Source organism: Neopsephotus bourkii, unplaced genomic scaffold (genome assembly GCF_033783945.1).
Source record: "Neopsephotus bourkii isolate Nb327-2 ecotype Australia unplaced genomic scaffold, CSIRO-AGI_Nbou_v1 NB_838, whole genome shotgun sequence".
Lineage (NCBI taxonomy): Eukaryota > Metazoa > Chordata > Aves > Psittaciformes > Psittacidae > Neopsephotus > Neopsephotus bourkii.
The window spans coordinates 1,209,389-1,223,260 of NW_026901334.1; the positions used below are offsets into that span (position 1 = coordinate 1,209,389).

Below are 13,872 nucleotides of genomic sequence, written 5' to 3' on the forward strand. Positions count from 1 at the left end.
ACAGCTTATACAGTGTTTCCTGCATATGATGCACTTGAAAAGCCACAGAGCCCAGTCTGACATAACCAGCCAGTCTCGTTTAGAGTTGAAGGTGACTAGAATTATTCTTACAACATAAACCAAGAACTTAGTATTTTTATAAAAGCCACGTTTAAAGGTTTCACTCGGACAGGGTGGAGCCAAAGAACCGCTACTTAAGAGTTTGGCATATCAGCCTTACTGAGTGCAATAGCCAACTCAAGGTCTTCTTGCTCTTGTCTCCGCAATCGAGCTAGTCTTTCTTGCTCTGCTTTTTCACTCTCACGCTTTGCCCAGGCCAGCTGCTGTTCTTCATTTCCAAACTAAAAAATGAAAATGGGAAACAAATTAATGAAGTTACCAAAAGCTAGAAGAAATTATGTGAAAAACACAATGAATCACACTTATTAAATATATGAATCACGTCTACCAAGCTGTCTTAGGGTAGCTCTTCTGAATTGAGATAAAAATTCACTCACTGATGTCCTCATTTCATCCTTTAATTTATTTCCTTAATTTCTTCCTCCTCCCACCAGGAAACTAACCCATCTGGGCTGCACGTCCCTGCATCCATGTCTCAGCTGTGTATGAAAATGGCCAGGGGACTGGAGCCAAACAAAAACCCCACAAACACAAAAAAAGCAAGTTAGTGGTTTGGGAGCAGAGCAACCTACATTCATTTTTAAGAATAGTAAATAGCTGGTAAAACCAAGAGTTATTTACTCTTGTGCAACTCCTCTGCAGAGAGTTTTCTTGTAGTGTTTCCTCTAAGGGTGACGGGTTTTAATAATGACTCTGGAGACTGCTGATTTGTGGGAAGCTTCATCACCAACTCCAAAGTTACAACAAGTGCTTCTCTTACTGGACATAAAATCCATGCAGAGTTTTTTCCAGCAAGAAATAACGTAAGAGAATCAAATGTACTTCAGCAGAAAACACCAAGAAAACAGAACATACTTTAACACGCAGCATCCAAGCCTGTTTGAGCTGCCCCAAACACATCAGTGCACTGCAGCAAAACTATTCCAAAGTTACATCTCAGGATTTACCAATGGAGCATGCAAAAAAAGTCTGCTTGGTTGAGCTTTTTGCACGAAAAAATGACAATATTGTCTTGAAATCACAACAATTTCAAACTCAAATATAATCCATGACTGTTTAATTTTAGCATTGGCTGAAGAGGGTGACGGGCACAGAAACGCTTGCAGCTGCATGCAAGCGCTTGCATTACAGCCCACTTCTAACATTTGCTTTGGCCTATCTTTTCTTGAAATGGTCGGGAAAACATGTTATTTGAGTTTTTTTTAGGGGGGATGAGAAAACCATGGAATTTGTAGGTTCAGTTGCAGCTGGATGCATACTGCACAAATTGTCCTGCGGGCCACAACACAGTAGTTCTAGAGGCAGCAAAATGCACCCGTTCGCTACCTGACTGGGCAACACCTTCCCCAACAAGCTTGAAACACACGGTGCTAGACCTATGCCTGGCTACATCTACACTATGCAATGAGCCCAGCCCTGCCTTTTCCACTCTGCATTGGATCTATAATTTGTGTTTTTCAATAAATGTACCCATCTCAATTTTTTTCAACCCAAGTCCAATTCTTGTTTACTCGTAATTTACATTCTGCTTTCTCTACGTGCTTCGGGATGCCCCCAATTCCTCAGTTTATTTCCCTTATTATGATCTTTCACGTGATTTGATGAAAGAAAAGGGGAGGAAAAAAGGTATTTTAAAATTACTTTCAAGATTACTTCTGCTTTCATCAACATCAAAACTTAGATGTGGACCTTTGTATCCAATGCTACTGAAATACAACAGAAGTGCCATGCATTTTACCATATTTGACTTTTAAAGTGATTTAAATCATGTCAGCTGAAAGCTGAGATTTAAAAGCTCCCAGAGATTTTAAATAGATTAGTTTTGTTCAAGATACAGTACAGGCAGACTCAAATGGAAAAAGGGCTTCTCTGCTCATTCCAGTAATTCAAAAAGATCACATTAGCTGGGATGAAGAATAACAGTTACTCTTTCTGAAATACAACCAGCTTTGGTCAAACCCTCTGCTGAGAAAACAGTCTTACTCATATAGCTTCCATCTTAAGATAAATCTTCCAAAGCTTATGAAAGTCCCAATTGTGACTTGCTTATTGTATATTTTTTGTGGTTAAAAGTGCTGAGTAAAAAAAGGCAAAATAGGTGATTCACTGGCAACAAATCTGGATGTGCCTTGTTACAAATGGCTGGCAGAAAGGCATAAAGGAAACTTTTCAGGAGCATAACTCCGACCACCAGATAGCAAAATACCCAACAGTGCCTATAAAAAGGCAATGTAACCGAATTACAAGTCATTCAATACAATAACAATTGGTTTGCATATATCCAGGCTTTAAGAAGTCTGTAAATATATCTCATATAACTGTCATTTCACTGAAATCCCTTTTCTTTCTTTGGAAGTTCAGTCAGACCCAAGCATAAAGGAGGAAAAGAGCAGAGTACAGAGAAACTGATCAAATACCCAAAAGCTGCACTGACTCGTGTGTACTAAATCACCAGCTTATATTAAAGAGAAAATTAAGTTTAGTTCTAAGTGCTCTGTTTCTGTTGGCAGGAAGATTGCTTTTCTTGTTGTTCTGTAAACTGAAGCTGGAACCCAGAAATACCTGAAATATGAGCTACCAAAAGGCTTTGTTTTTTAACAAAGAGCCGTATTTAATGCCACGAGAATATACTTAAACTGTGGAGAGCATGAATTCGCCAGAGTCTCAGAAAAAAAGCACCAGATTTTCTAGAGTGCTACTCGAAGCAAGTGAAGGCTCTCATGTTACTTCTGTGCTAAAGAATTTCAAGTAAAAAAATCAAACCTACGTGATTCTCTGATTCTGTTCTCAGATTCCATGGCCTTAAACTTTGTGTCAAAAAGCCTTCTGTCAGTCAAATCGCTTTGAATTTCCATTATGAACAAAGTTCCCCAAACGTCAGGCAAAGAGCAGCGCAATATTCTTGCTGATTACAAGGTAACTGGTACAATTAAGGCTTCATACAGAAGGATTAGGAATTATCAAGTGCAGCAACATAATTGTGTTACAAGCAAGCGAACTCCCAACAAACTGCAAAGAACAGGGATCAAGTCCCCAGTCAAATTCATGTAATGAAGTGCCACTTAACAGTAATTCTAAGTGGCTACTGCTCAAGATCTCATTTTTCCTATTTTTCCCTTATCTTCTAAAGTTAATCTCATCTCCAGAAAACCTGATGGCACAGCAAATTTCACACTAGAGCACCCGCTGGGATGGGGATCAGTGATTTTGGTTAATCATTTAATGCAATCAGCCAGTGTAAGCCACACTTTTAACTTAAGAAATGCAGTCTGTAAAGGAAGCCAACATGAGCTGGGTAACAGTCATTCCATTATTTGTCTTTCATTGAAGGAAGAAATTAGATGTTCAAGAAATTTCAGATAAAGCAAGTTTTGTGTCTTATTTTTATTAAGAATGTCACCATTTTGTATACAATCACAGAATCTAACTGTGCAAATTCAACAGGCTAGTACTAATTGTGGTAAAGCATACAGAGTATCTTGAACTTTGACGTTTTCAGTATCATAGATAAATTAAAGCACTGAGGTCAGCTAAAAGTATGCACAGATGACCTCATCTAACAATATCAAATAGGAAAGTGATAACACATTTACTATTAACTAATAACGGGGGGGGGGGGGGAACCATTAAAAATAAGCAACCTGAAAGATTCAGTTTGAAGACCTCCACTTGTTGAACACTGAACCGTGCTCATCAGAGTTAAGTAACAGATTACGTTGGCAATTTTACTGCATGGCAATGTGACAGAACAAAAATACATGAAAGGAGGAAGAAGACTGAGGCTGTGGATGGAACAGGTTTCTATCTACTCATGGAAGCAGTAAGAACCACACTAGGACTACATTTACAGTGATTTCCAACCTGCCAGCACTGAAAACAAAGCCTGATGTTTTTTAATGAATGGGTACTTGGCTTTGCTTTCAAACCTTCTCACAGTGTCTTTTAGAATACAGGATGGATGTTTCTGTATTGGTTCTTCAAAACAATTTTGTTTTCTTTCTCTAACAAGGGCTTTTCTACAATATCAGTAATGGGAACAAACTCCAACAGCTAACTTTTCAATCTCTGTCTTGGATATGCATCTTTATGACCACATTCCATCATATACAGCAAACATTGTGACAGGATTGTCAGAACTTTTTTCACAAACAATTACAAATACTTTAATGGAACCTTTCCCTTTCAGGATTTGCTTCCCAGGATATGGTGAAATCACTATAGAAATGTTTTCAACAATTGGTTTTGAACCTTTACATCATTGGCTCCCAAAACTCAGTTTACAAAATAGCCTCCATGCAACAAAAACAATACACAGATTCTGCTACAAAGAATTTGTGAGTAAAGGCACACTGTACTAAAATAATTTAAATGCAAGTAAACCCTTTAAAATTTAGTATGAAACTTCTTGGTTTTTATTGAAATAATGCCTTTTTATTACAGAAATATTAATACAAAAACAATGAGGACAGCATGAAGGTACTAAAAGACAGAAGCCAGTGAACAGTAGGTTTGCAGTTAAAACAAAACCCCAATAGATTGCTGCAAGCAGAGCAGAAAGTGGTTTGCTCAGAGACAATGAACTTAACTTACAGAGCTGAAGTCTGCAAACCCCAAGGAAGAGTCTTTAGAAGTTTTACTTGAAGAGGAGGGAGCAAATGGATCTTTTCCACTAAATGGGTCCCCAAACCCCTTTTTACTTTGAAACGGGTCACTGCTGTCAGCCCCAAATGGCTGGAATGGATCATGGGGCTTGGGAAAATCTGAAGACCCAAGGTGGCTTACAGGAGTACTTTTACCTGGAAAGTTTAGGAAAAAAACAAACAAAAGGAGAAAAAGAGAAGTTACTTACCATGGCCAATGCAAGCCCTTAAATAGGAAACTGTGCTGATACAATCTAGCATCATCCATCCTTGCTGGGATGGTTTAAATTTTAAGCAGATATAATGGTACTTATTTCTCAATGTAAATCATCTCAAACCGTTGTTTTAAATAGATTTATCATCTTACTTATAGATACTGCAATATTAATACCTTTGAGATTTTAAATGATAAAACCCAATATAAAGCCATTTGGTCAGAAGAATTTGACAAGTATGACTTTAGGTCATTTTCCAGGATTAGAGATATTTCAAGTTTAAATTTGGGATTATATAAAAGACAAAATACTTAAAAATACAGACCACTAGAGATAAATAATTAATCATGTTAACTAGAATTAAACAGTAACTTATCTATGACTTTACAGAACACATCCTGGAACTGGTTTATCCTTCCACCACACGTACAAGGGAAAAGAGACTGATTAAGAAATCACCTTGTTGTGCGGTGCTTGCCGTACAACCCATCTTTTGCAGGTGACTGCTTGTTCTTACATTCCACCCCAACAGCAAATGAAATCACAGGAACGACTGCATGTGCTCATAAATAATGGCTGTATATTTTGTTGGTTAGAAATAGAAACTCAGTGGTTAATTTCTAATTCCCCTTGCGAACAGTACTGTTTTGTTAGGTCAAACAACTGAAGAGATATATAGGTACATTTGCCTTTTCCTATTAGAACAACCCCAAACAAGCAATCAAAGAAGACTGCACCTGACAAGTACACAATCTAGCCTCCAGGGAAAATACTCCCTGGATGAACCCTCCTGATTATAGTGTGCACTTAACAAATGATAAAGAAAAACCTAGAAACACTTTAAAGGAAACAAATATTTAGGATTTCCTGTATAATAACCTGAGTTACATACATTAATTGCATTGATAAGGCTATATTTTTTGAAAAGTTCAATTATTTGAACTGTAACTTAATAGGGATCTTGTAATTTATTCACATGAGGATACACATACTAGGACTGCAGAGAAATGGGGAGTTGAACCCCCATATTTCAGAGCATGTACTTGGCATGCGTTAGACAGCCTGATAGCTTTTAAGAAGGTATTTTTGTAGTTGCTCATTAACTTTATAATAGTTGATTGAATCTCTGGAAATCCTCATTTGCCAAAGAGAAATAAGGATCAGCAAACCTGCACTAAACAAATAATCTACCCAGCAGCCTGCCTTCACCTGCCATTAAATCCCAGTTCCCATCCCAGGGAACATCTTTCCTGGCACTTGCTGAACACACATCCCTCTTGTCAACAGCAGGTTCCTCACCCCGCTGGTGACACCTCCCTTAAGGGTTAGTGCACAGTGTGCAGGGGCTTACACTCCTCAAGCTCAGCCAGGCACAGATTTACAGGGGAGCTGAAGGAATCACAGACTCTGCTCATTTGTGCAGTGCTAATGCCAGACCCAGGCTCCTGATGCAATGCAGTGACCAAGGCAGGCACTGTGCTTCAGGAAAGATGTGAAGCGAGCACAGCTGAACAAGCAGATAGAGGGAGATGTAGAAAAGACACAAACAGTAAGAGATATAACTGGATTTGTTCATTAAAAGAGTATGCAAGGAGAACCTGATCATAGTCCTGTAGGCAAGTCTTCCATTAAGATAAAGACTAATGGATTTAGATTTTAGCAAGAGAGATTTACATTAGACAATCTGTAACATTTTAAAAGGTTAAGAATACTCAAGACTGCCTAGGGAACTTGTTGCATTCCATCATCCTGTACAGGAGGTTCTAGAAATCACACTGGTTTAGCTGCCTTGAAGCTGGAGGATAAATGAGATCCCTTAAAAGTTCACTCCAGTACTATTCTGCATGGTTTAGTACATGCTCCATTCTGGGTATCAGATGTGGCAACGATCCATGGATATATGTTAGCAACCACATGTGGGACTTCTAAAGACAGCAGATCAGACCAGGGATTTGTTATTGATGGAAAGAAGTAAGAAAACATAAAGGAAATACCAGCAGCATTTGCTCTGCCCACAAGCATGGACCTTTCTTCACCTGAGTTTCAAGCTGCCTTTCCTATCAACAGAGGCCACATTTCGTTCTCTGAAAGTGTTGCTTTTACATCCTGCCATCACCATAGCCCCAGGAGATCTCACCTTTCATCACAGCTAGGCACTGTCAGGGAACTAAGCAAACCTGGTAAGGGATGAGTAACTCAGTATTCTATATGTAATTCTCCAGATAAAAAGAGCAACTCAGTTTAACTTACTTTAAAAGACAAAGAGAACCGGAGTATCTGCATTTATCAAGGCAACACAAGAGCCCTCTACATTTTTCTCCAGTAACTACTGCCAGTTACTATCAAGCAAATTCCCCCTAGTCTCCTTCTCCCTATATTGCACCAAACCAATTTTGACTGATAGAGGCAAAAATAACCCATTTTAAGCTGCTCTTTTCTTAGGTTAAATCTGCTGCTGCTGAAACCACTTTGTGGAACTGGTGACTGTTAACACAAGCCTAAGGCTTGCAACGTATTTGCTCAGCAAACCTGTTTTTTTCTAGGTGGCCCGTTTAATGTTTTTGCACAAAGCCCCTAGTGGTTTCAGGACGCACACAGAGCATCGGGGTTTCTCCTGCTTCATCTTCACACAGATCACAAAGAATAACTTCGCTGGAGAGGAAATGTCACCACAAATCATAGAGTTTCTGCTAATACTGTTGAAAATTTTCCTTTCACATCCCAAATGCAACTTTCTTCATTTTTTCCTATGTTAAAGAACAGAAGAGGGCTATAATTTTATTATTATTTGGGAAAAAGTGTAATATAAAATCAGGTTTATTTTTTGCAGAGCAATTTTCAGGGCTATGCTCCATGCTGAATACACCAATCCTGGCACTCACGACAGCACCCTCTACGAGCCCTCTTTTACTACACTCTCAGCGTTGCTTACAGTTTGTTTTCTCCTGCTACACTCTGCAAACATGGGTTTGAGGCCTGGCAGAAGTTTGTTTGGTTCAGTCAGATGTTCAAATTTACTTAGTTATTAGCCACAAATTAGTACTAATGACACCAGAATGATCTTCCTGACATCATTGCTGGGTTACACCCAGCGTGAATCTCCCAGTGCAGTAAGTGGATACTGAAGTACACAGAGGCGTATTCCCATGTCTAGAATGTGTATTTCAGACCCTATAATGCAAAGCAAAAATACCCAAAACACATTAAAACTGAAGGACATCAGTAAAATTGTAACAGTGCAAAATATACTCTTAGGAGTGGCTGAGATTGCATTAATCTTATATTCACTGGAAAATGTTCCATTTTTACACACTAAAGCTCATCGTTTTGGAGGCATGGCGGTATGAAAGTGCAAGCGAACAGTTGTAACCCTTACTTATTTGATTTTTCTACTAATAGTTTCAGGGGAAAAAAAGTGCAGAAAAAAGCAAAACAGGTCCTATTCTGAAACCACAGCAGTTTCAGCAGTTACCCAAGTGGTGCACCCAAACCACACCGAAGACTCACTTCAGCAAAAAGAGATGATGTACAAAATGGTTTACCACAGCAAATGCTGTTAACTTAAGAGTGAACTCCACCCATGTGAAGGGTTTATCTAATTTCATGCCCCACAGCAAAAACTTTAGGGTTGAGATCTATAGTTCAAGGCAAATATAATCTCACTGATAAGATGCAATTACATAAATTTCTCTTACTAAATTGCAAGATATTGGCAATGAAAGAATGAAGTGAAACATTTAGTTTTTCTCTGTGTTTTATGTTTCAACAATGGTCCGAACTTTCTGCTTAGCAGATCTTGCTGCATGAGTGGAAGCAGCATGTTTTGCTGTCTGAAGCCTGCATTCAGCATGCTCACAGGCAAACAGGGCAGAATTGAGATGACATGATTTCAGACTTCCACTGAACAAGGACTCCTTTCCAGGAAACTCTCTGAAGTGAAAAAGTGCTTTAAGAAGTCAGAATCGTGCTACATCTGATAAGTAATGCTAGAGTGAGTTAAATCCATGCCTGTGATTATACTTGGACATACAATACCAGGGTTCTGACCTCTCACATCTGCCTACCTGGCAGAGGAAGTATTACTCTAAAAGCTTTGGAGACTGTGCAGTGTTGTAAGGTGCCTCCCAGCACATCTTCCTCTTGTCATTTCACCAAATTTATATATCACTCCTAACTTACTCGGTGTGCTCTCCACCATCCCATTAAATTATCCAGCTCTTCCACTGAGGCGGAATAAAACTTGCATGAACTGTAAGGAACTTACAGAAAAAATACTCTTAGTTTTCAAAATGTGCTTGAAGGTTAGTAACATTAAAGCCAGTTTTCTACAGAATACTCAGAGGTATTTTGTCTTCAACAGGGGCTATTTCTGCACTGGATTTCAACTGTCTGGTGATAACGCCCTTTGCACAAAATCACTACACTTTTAGTAACAGAAGGAAGAATTTTTCCTATGCAAAAACTCCTCAAAACTGGTTTTGCTTAATATTTGCAAGATCTGCACCTTGAGCAAGCCCATAGCTCTGAAAAGCAGAGCTGAAGAGAAATACTCTAAAAACTACAAACTTCTTGAAAGGTGAGAAATCGTTGTACCTTCAGCCTAACAACCTGTCCTGAAACAGCTGCTGAACAGCCCCTTTCAACCATCGCTACTGAAATAACTGTGAGAGATGAGCATAAACACCACAATCAAAGCGTGAATGGAATTTTTAGTTGGTGGCCGGGCAGGTGCTCCACCCATGAGTCATTTACCCTACACAACACGGGCTGCTTGTGTTCGAATGCAACTGTCAGGGCTGCTAGAAGGCATGAAAAATAGTCAGAAGAATGTTTTCCTGTGCATCACAAGCTTTTTGGGTGAGTTTTTCACTCTCGGCTACTGCTGAGGTTAAAAACTAAAGGTAAACAGGCACTGAGCTACTTGTGAGTAACTCGGGTACCCAAGAAGCTCTAAGGAAACAGGTGTGGTACCAGTTAGAAACAAACAACACTCCTGTGATCACTCAACGAATGAAGAGCAGAACTTTCTACTCTCCTCTAGCCCAAAGGATTGACCACACACACACACACTTGAATATGCCCACGTGAATAAATGCAAGGGAATGATTTGACCTTTTTCCTTATCAACACAATTCTTTGGGTCACAACTCTTGATGGCATCTATTACACCTAACATGGCTTCTTTCTTCTTCAAACAACCTCATTAAAAACACAGAGCAAATTTCCCTGCAAATTCATATCCATGGGACATTGGACAAGTCAAAAGGAATGGCCACAAAAACACAGTGTTCAAACACTAAGAATTCCTAAGACAACATTTGCTTTCAAGAAAGGAATTAGTAAATGCACACAAGAAAGGACTCAGGCTTTGGTTTGCATGGTTTTTTAAGCAGAATACTGAACAAACTGATCATTTTCAGCTAATTGAGACACTGAAGACACAGCATAGGCAAACACAAGTCCAACTCAAAAAGTAGAAGAGATCTATGCTTCTTTCCCCCCCCCTCACTGAAAACTACCAAGATGAGGACAATGGGAACTGATAGTGCTCTTGCACTGTTCCATGGATGAAAAATAGATCTAAAATGGTCAAAACAGTCAAACCATAAAATGCCTTAAATTTAGAGAAGTAACATACGAAAAAGAGCTATATTTATCATTGATATACAGGAGGAGGAAGCATCAAACACAAAGGAAGACAGCAGCAGAACAGGGCTGGTACAAACATCTCCAGATTCACGCCAGCAGAGAGGTAGCTGACAGCATTAAGCCTCTAATCAGGCACAATAGTAGTAAGAGGCATCCAAAAATACAATGGGTGCAAAAGAAATCCCAGAGTGAATCTAACTCAAAACCTTGTCAGGCAATCCTGGTCCAGGTAAGCCTGGAATGGGTGTGCATACCCCACCAAGTACCCACTCACTCAGGCTCTGAAGTCAAACTGCCTTCAGAGTATCTTGTCTTCATATACATTCTTAACTCTGAGCGTTTCAGTGGCCAAATCTATCTTAAATTGACCTTCCAAGATCCATGAGCAGAATGGAAATGTGCTCTGTGAGTTGGCTGTTAACTTTTCTTGCATTTCTGCCTTCTTTGGGGCTGACAACAATATTCTCCTGCAACCACACTTGTGAAGAAAGGGCAAAGGATCCCCATCCAAAACTAGGAAACTATTATTTCTGTAGATGATGGATTACAAATCCATCAGAGCTAAAAGCTTCCAGATTAGTTCAATGAAATATTAAGATCCTGAAGATCTTAATAGCTCTTAATGCCAGGATCTCTTTTTCTTTTTAGCACTCAACAGGTTCAGATATCATTTCTCTTTATCTGCCAAGTGGCAAGATGAAAGAAATAGGACTTGATCAGATTTTGCTTCACTCAGTAGGGGCTTTTTCTGACTTCACTGGGCCAGCAAAACACACGGAGCAGTGTTGCCATCTGTGAGCTGGTAAAAATACTGACCCCAAACACCTTGGCTGGTTAAATTTACCATTAATAACATCATTACTGTGAACTTGTAACAACTTCTAGTCACTCAGATGGGCAAACCTTCGTGCTTGCACCGAGGTCTTCTGGGGCTCCACCCAGGCCAGGCATCTCTGAGGGGCTGGAATCATGCTTCCTAATTTAAGGTAGGCTGGTTACTCCCTTTGTCTTCTCAAGGCTTTTTCCAATATTCTGACATTTCAAAACCATTACCAGACATAAAAACAACGTGAGAATGGAACTGAAGTCCTTCACCCAAACACTGAGGTGTTAACCTCTAACCTCTGAAATGCCAGTTTGTAAATTCAGTTGCACATCAGAGGAGCTCAGAACAAACAGATCAAACCCCAAAGTTCTTTCACAAACTCCCTGCCTGCAGCCTGCAGTAATTTCCCCATAGAATTTATTTTAATCCCTCTATTTTGAATAGCAGCTGAAAAAATCCACTAATTTCTCTCTTATACAGGTTGAATTCAATATGTAGTGCTTTGAATTCCAAGCTACATCAGCTATTAGCAAACCAAAGAAAAACTTGATTTTTAAAAGCATGTAGCACTGAAGTTCACTATAAATACAATACCCACCCCCTCTATTTGCTAGTAATATACAATGTATTTAAGTGTAAATTGTGACATTTAAGTGTAAATTGTAACATTTGCACAGGCTAAAATACAAAGCTGGAGTGACAAAATAATTTGTTTTATTAAATAATCTGCAGGAAGAAAGCACAAAAGGTGTCATCTTCTTGGGCTTTCAGGACTTTTATTCTTTCAAGGTTAAAAAGGTCAAAACCGCTATAAGCAAGCAATAAAAATTTAGAAGAGGTTGAAGGTTACACACTGGTTAGTGGTGAAGGTTCTTCCACTAATATCACTGGTTAACAGTACTGTTATAACCGCAATGTGGAATGCATGGTGCTGCACTTAAAGGAAGTGGTAAGGGTGGGGCAAAAGCAGTAGGTCCCACGATCAAAGCACTAGAGCATTGAATTTTACTTATAACCCAATCACTGACACCCACACAGCAACTTCCTGCACTTTAAAAAAAAAGAGAAAAAAAAAAAAAGAAAAAAGAGGAAAAAAAAAATCTGTTTCTCTCTTTTTGTAATCAACAACTTTTACCTAGAAACTAGTTAGCGGTGAGCTCTGACTGATTCCTATCTGCAGCTCAGGGCTGAAAACATAATTGTTAACCTGTGAGAACCTACAGGACCCATTTTAACTGACAGGTTTCAGTGTTATCGCCTCTTTCAGGCTTCTTGATTCATAATGACACAGAAGTCTTACAAACCCCAAGAAATATGAAGCAAGCAGAAGTTCAGCAGTGCTAAGCACCACAAGTGCTCTAGGACAGAGGAGAAAATGTACTTACAAAGGCTTAGCCATGTTTTAGGAAAGCTTGAGAAAATTGTTTGCAGTGGAACTGAGATCTCTGTCACAGGGCACCTGTGCTTAAGCCTATCAGTATACACTACTATTAGTTTCATTAATGCAAGTCATTTGTCTTGTTTTCTATTTATCACAGCCCATTATGCAAAGCACAGGCCTCTTTATAGCTAATTTTCTTTTTTTTCAGTGCTTTTTGAGCATTATTCAAGATACACCATCAATAAATACAGAAAACCTCCCACTTTTCTCTCAAGAAGCCCTCAGGTTCTCCAGTTCCACCTGGTGAACATCAGATTACTCCAGCCAAGTCCCAGGGGAGCTGTATAAAACCCGATGTCCATTAGGAACTTCATGGACTACGAATGCATTCCTGAAGAGAAAGAACATGCACACACACCCTTGGGGATTTTTATTAGCACAGTCTAGGCAGAACTGCTAAAAAGCTGTTTCTTAGCTGACCTTTCTCAACCTAAAAGGAGAAACTTAAACCAGGGTAAGGGACAGAGACAGTGATTTTTCAGATCTTTGCATGTAACAGGTATGTTGGAGCTCTGATGTACACTGGTGTCCAGGCTTACTGCTTCTGAAACACCTTCCTGTCATTCTCTATTTTTATTCACTGATTTATTAGCCTGCCTTCAATTCTCTTTAAAGATTATGCACTTTACCTTTAAATAGTGACACTGGAGAATTTGCAAGAGAGCATTTCATCAGAAAAAGACATGAAATTTCTTTTGGTCCAAACAAGGATCAGTTGAAGACTTTGTAACATCTGAAAGATCTTGAAAGACTTTGGTTCAAAAACAAATGAGAAAGAAGGAAAATGATTTATGAAGAGCAGGACAAGTAATAATTCAGTTTAAGATACAGCTTTACAGAAATAATCTCATGATTGTCATCCCTTCTCTTGAGTTTTTGAGAAGGGAAAGAGATGAATCTCAGGGATGTCTAATCCATGCCACACAGCAAGTGTTTGCCATCTTTGCCAGAGAGTAACAACCACAGACAGCTGTGAACTGA

General features: G+C 39.1%; 1 protein-coding gene across 6 annotated transcripts in view; it reads right to left on the reverse strand.

Annotated features, from left to right (window-relative positions):
• EPS15L1 (epidermal growth factor receptor pathway substrate 15 like 1) overlaps positions 1-13,872 on the reverse strand; it is a 216,548-nt gene that overhangs the window by 177,053 nt on the left and 25,623 nt on the right. For 4 of the 6 annotated variants that reach the window (XM_061355856.1, XM_061355855.1, XM_061355860.1 and 1 more), the window contains 2 exons: positions 4,711-4,916; positions 221-341 (listed from right to left, as the gene is read on the reverse strand). In XM_061355856.1, the coding sequence (XP_061211840.1) occupies positions 221-341; positions 4,711-4,916 (327 nt within the window). Of the gene's footprint in view, positions 1-198; positions 342-3,744; positions 4,917-13,872 lie in introns of those variants that run through there. The other 2 variants (XR_009725840.1, XM_061355857.1) reach the window with 2 other exon arrangements.